The sequence below is a fragment of the Cornus florida genome, unplaced genomic scaffold (genome assembly GCF_030987335.1).
Source record: "Cornus florida cultivar Cherokee Brave unplaced genomic scaffold, ASM3098733v1 CherokeeBrave_3.0.0_Hap2_Chr09, whole genome shotgun sequence".
In the NCBI taxonomy this organism is placed as follows: domain Eukaryota; kingdom Viridiplantae; phylum Streptophyta; class Magnoliopsida; order Cornales; family Cornaceae; genus Cornus; species Cornus florida.
The window spans coordinates 95,203,029-95,206,084 of record NW_026775579.1 but is presented as its reverse complement, the minus strand read 5'-3'; the positions used below and the strand labels follow the sequence as shown (position 1 = coordinate 95,206,084).

Below are 3,056 nucleotides of genomic sequence, written 5' to 3'. Positions count from 1 at the left end.
ATATATGTACACATACATATTTCAATTGACATAAATAGGCCTGAATAAAAATCCATTTCATTTTCCATATATACAAAACCCAAAAAACAAAAGTGAACAAGATATCCATACATTTACAAATCTTTACTCAAAAAGGGATATATTTTTTATGCCACTATATTCTGTTATCATCCATCAACCATAGTATACCTATACACCATCAATTTGTCATGAATTTCTTAACTCAAAATAAATTTTGCCGAGCTGGAGGATTGATCTCGGATGTTGTCTCCTCCAACATTGGCATCAAATTACGGTCACCACTGGTGTGATCAACATCCTTAAAATGGATCATACAAAAACAATATTTGTACATATGTTAATTAATGCAAAGTTAAAACATATATGTTTAGAATATATTGCAGAAACATAAATTTTATAAGAGATAAACTTACAAGATAATCGGAGAATCGGCATTCATGATACGAAACAAATGGAGTCCCCTGCCAATATATTCTCAATGTTCATTAACTAATGGATTTCAAAAGTATGAAATAATGTTCATTAATTTTTATATACCTAGTTCAGAAAAAAAGTTTGTTTAAACCTGTTCAGTTGGTGGAGTCCTGGGATGACTGAAGTTAGTGGTAGGGCAATATGTCATTTGGTCGATATTTGTTTCCGAATGTAAACGTGCACATGGGTGATGATCTTCGTAAATCCAAGTGGCGTCGCTAGGAATGTCACAACCCTTATTTCAATATAAACATTCTTAATTAAGAGATTATCATACTGAAAATTATAATAATATATAAAAAATAAAAAATCAATGTTTTCATTTAAGAAAAGGAGAAAACTCACATTCAGACGTACATATGTAATAGGTGGCACGGTACTACTGCCACCTACACCTACACTAACACTGTTGTTGCCATTTGATTTCTACAAAATAATAGATTTATTCATTGTAAAAACAAAATTATGACATTGCTAATATCAAAATGTTAATGACATATACTGAAAAATTAAATTATCAAATAATAGAAAAATAAATTAAATTAACCTTTCGTTTCGCATAGTTTTTTTTTCTCTGCATGTATTGTTCAAACTTATTCTTCTTCCTGCGCCTTGGTCCGTTACCACCTGTTTCTTTATTCTTTATACCCTTGGCATTACTTCCGGTCACGGCTTCCCCAATGATACTTTCATTATGTTTATGATTATTACTTCTTTCAGTTGAAAAAGCTGAATTGGTTGCCTCTTGTTCAACATCGAAACATTGCCTTTCAACATTAATGTGTTTCCTTTTCCATTTCATCCCCTTTAGCATCAAATTATTGAATACCTCTTCTTTCTCGGATGCAAATGAGCTGATTTCTGTAAAAAAATGACATGACATCCTATACCTTCTGCGTACTTCAAGTTTAGGATCAGCAATAACTTCACATCCACGGATGTCTTGTATGCTGTTATCCCTAGCTTTTCTCGTCCACCTTTTTAGTATATACATAGAAGGTAATTCTTTGAAATACTGAGTGTCGTCTTTCAGTACTTTAAGTACATGGCTGCACAAAATACCTTCCATTGCATATTTCCCGCACGAACAAGTTAGAAAGCCATCATCCCACCTTGTTACAGTCTGATCCATACTGCCATCATGAACAGATACTCTAGAAACACATAATCCATTTTCATCAAAACTTGTTCCTTCCACGGTACCAACCACACAAGCTTCTATGAATTGGTCCTGGAAAAGTTCAAAAATCTTCAATGTGTACATATTGCCCACTTGTTTTAGAATGGGACAATTTTGTTTAAGTCTAGGTAGTTTACTGAGTAAACCATACTCAGCTTGATATACCTTGTACCGTTTATCTGACAATAGCCTGTCAAGGTGCATGAAGAAATCTGGAATACTCATTTTCCTAGTTAAGTACTCTTTCAAGCAGCTATTTAAACTTTCACTCAGCTGCGTTGTCCGCATTCCAGCGATAAACCAATGTTTAACAAATGGATAACCCCATTTTTCTCTTAAACCAAACAATTTTTCAACCATGTGTTACCAACAACATTGTAGTCCCTTAACATTACATCCCATTGTATACAAAAATCATCCTCATCATCATAACAGTACATGAATTGACTCAGCACACTTTTAATCCCTTCATCATTCCTAAAAATGGTGCCTACATGCTTCTGTGCATTTGCCATGATGTGCCACGTGCAAAGTAAATGTCTTGTCCTCGGCATAACTTGTGCCAACGCCTTTGCCATTGCACCATCTTGGTCAGTAAGAATCGTTTGTGGTGCTTTACCTAACATCACATTCAAGAATATAAAAAAAAGGCATGTAAATGAATAGGCAATCTTATCATACATCATCACTAAAATTTTTAACAGGATTGAAAATTTGAAGGCAAGAACATTATGGCCCAATAAAATATCTTCATTTGAAAAAGTAATTCACATAAAAAAGGTAAAAAAGAATGGCCATGTTCAATTATTAAAGGTTGAAGTTGATCATGCCCTTTTTTAACCCTTCCTTTTTCTTTTTTTTTTTTTTCTTTTTTTTATATATATATACTTTTTCAGTATGATTCTGATTTTTATTAAAAGGGCATGATCAACTTCAGCCTTTAATAATTGCAAAAAAAAAAAAAAAAAAAAAAAAAAAAATTACATTTAGACTACTTACCTGACATTGCATTCAAGAATGAATCAAACAGCCACGCAAAGGAATTGGCAGTCTCGTCATACATCAATGCTAGTCCAAAGACAGCAGTCTCCCGATGATGATTCAAACCAAGAAAAGCCGTAAAAGGACGATTACTTTGGACGAGCTTGTAGTCGTGTCGAATGTGACGACGTCTCCAAAATGCCCATAGTCAATTATCATTCTCGAATTTGCCCAGAAGATATTAGTTATCATTTCATCGCTATCCAACTGCACGGTGTGAAAAAATGAAGGATTTTCACAAGATTGAATTTTGAAATAATTCATCAGCCATGTCTTCTCTCCGTATTCTAACTCACTCTGTCTTCTTGTCCTTAGAAAATTTTGTTGATCAACTTTGGTG

At 33.5% G+C, this 3,056-nt stretch overlaps 1 protein-coding gene across 1 annotated transcript; it reads right to left on the bottom strand.

Annotated features, from left to right (window-relative positions):
* Window positions 1-223: 223 nt before the first annotated feature.
* LOC132273197 (protein FAR-RED IMPAIRED RESPONSE 1-like) lies at window positions 224-2,738 on the bottom strand. The gene is made up of 8 exons (XM_059774214.1): window positions 2,675-2,738; window positions 2,047-2,294; window positions 1,841-1,948; window positions 1,043-1,726; window positions 841-921; window positions 587-730; window positions 435-482; window positions 224-319 (listed from the first exon to the last, which is right to left on the bottom strand). Exons 1-8 carry the CDS (start codon window positions 2,736-2,738, stop codon window positions 224-226), a joined length of 1,473 nt encoding a protein of 490 aa, XP_059630197.1.
* Window positions 2,739-3,056: the final 318 nt, after the last annotated feature.

Bases quoted from the DNA above. Each gene is read 5' to 3' on its own strand.
- LOC132273197 (XM_059774214.1), bottom strand. From the start codon at position 2,738: ATGTATGACGAGACTGCCAATTCCTTTGCGTGGCTGTTTGATTCATTC. The intron at 1,727-1,840 runs GTATATCAAGCT...GAACTTTTCCAG, and splicing joins TGTCAGATAAACGGTACAAG to GACCAATTCATAGAAGCTTG. The intron at 731-840 runs GTGAGTTTTCTC...TATTGAAATAAG, and splicing joins TTACATATGTACGTCTGAAT to GGTTGTGACATTCCTAGCGA.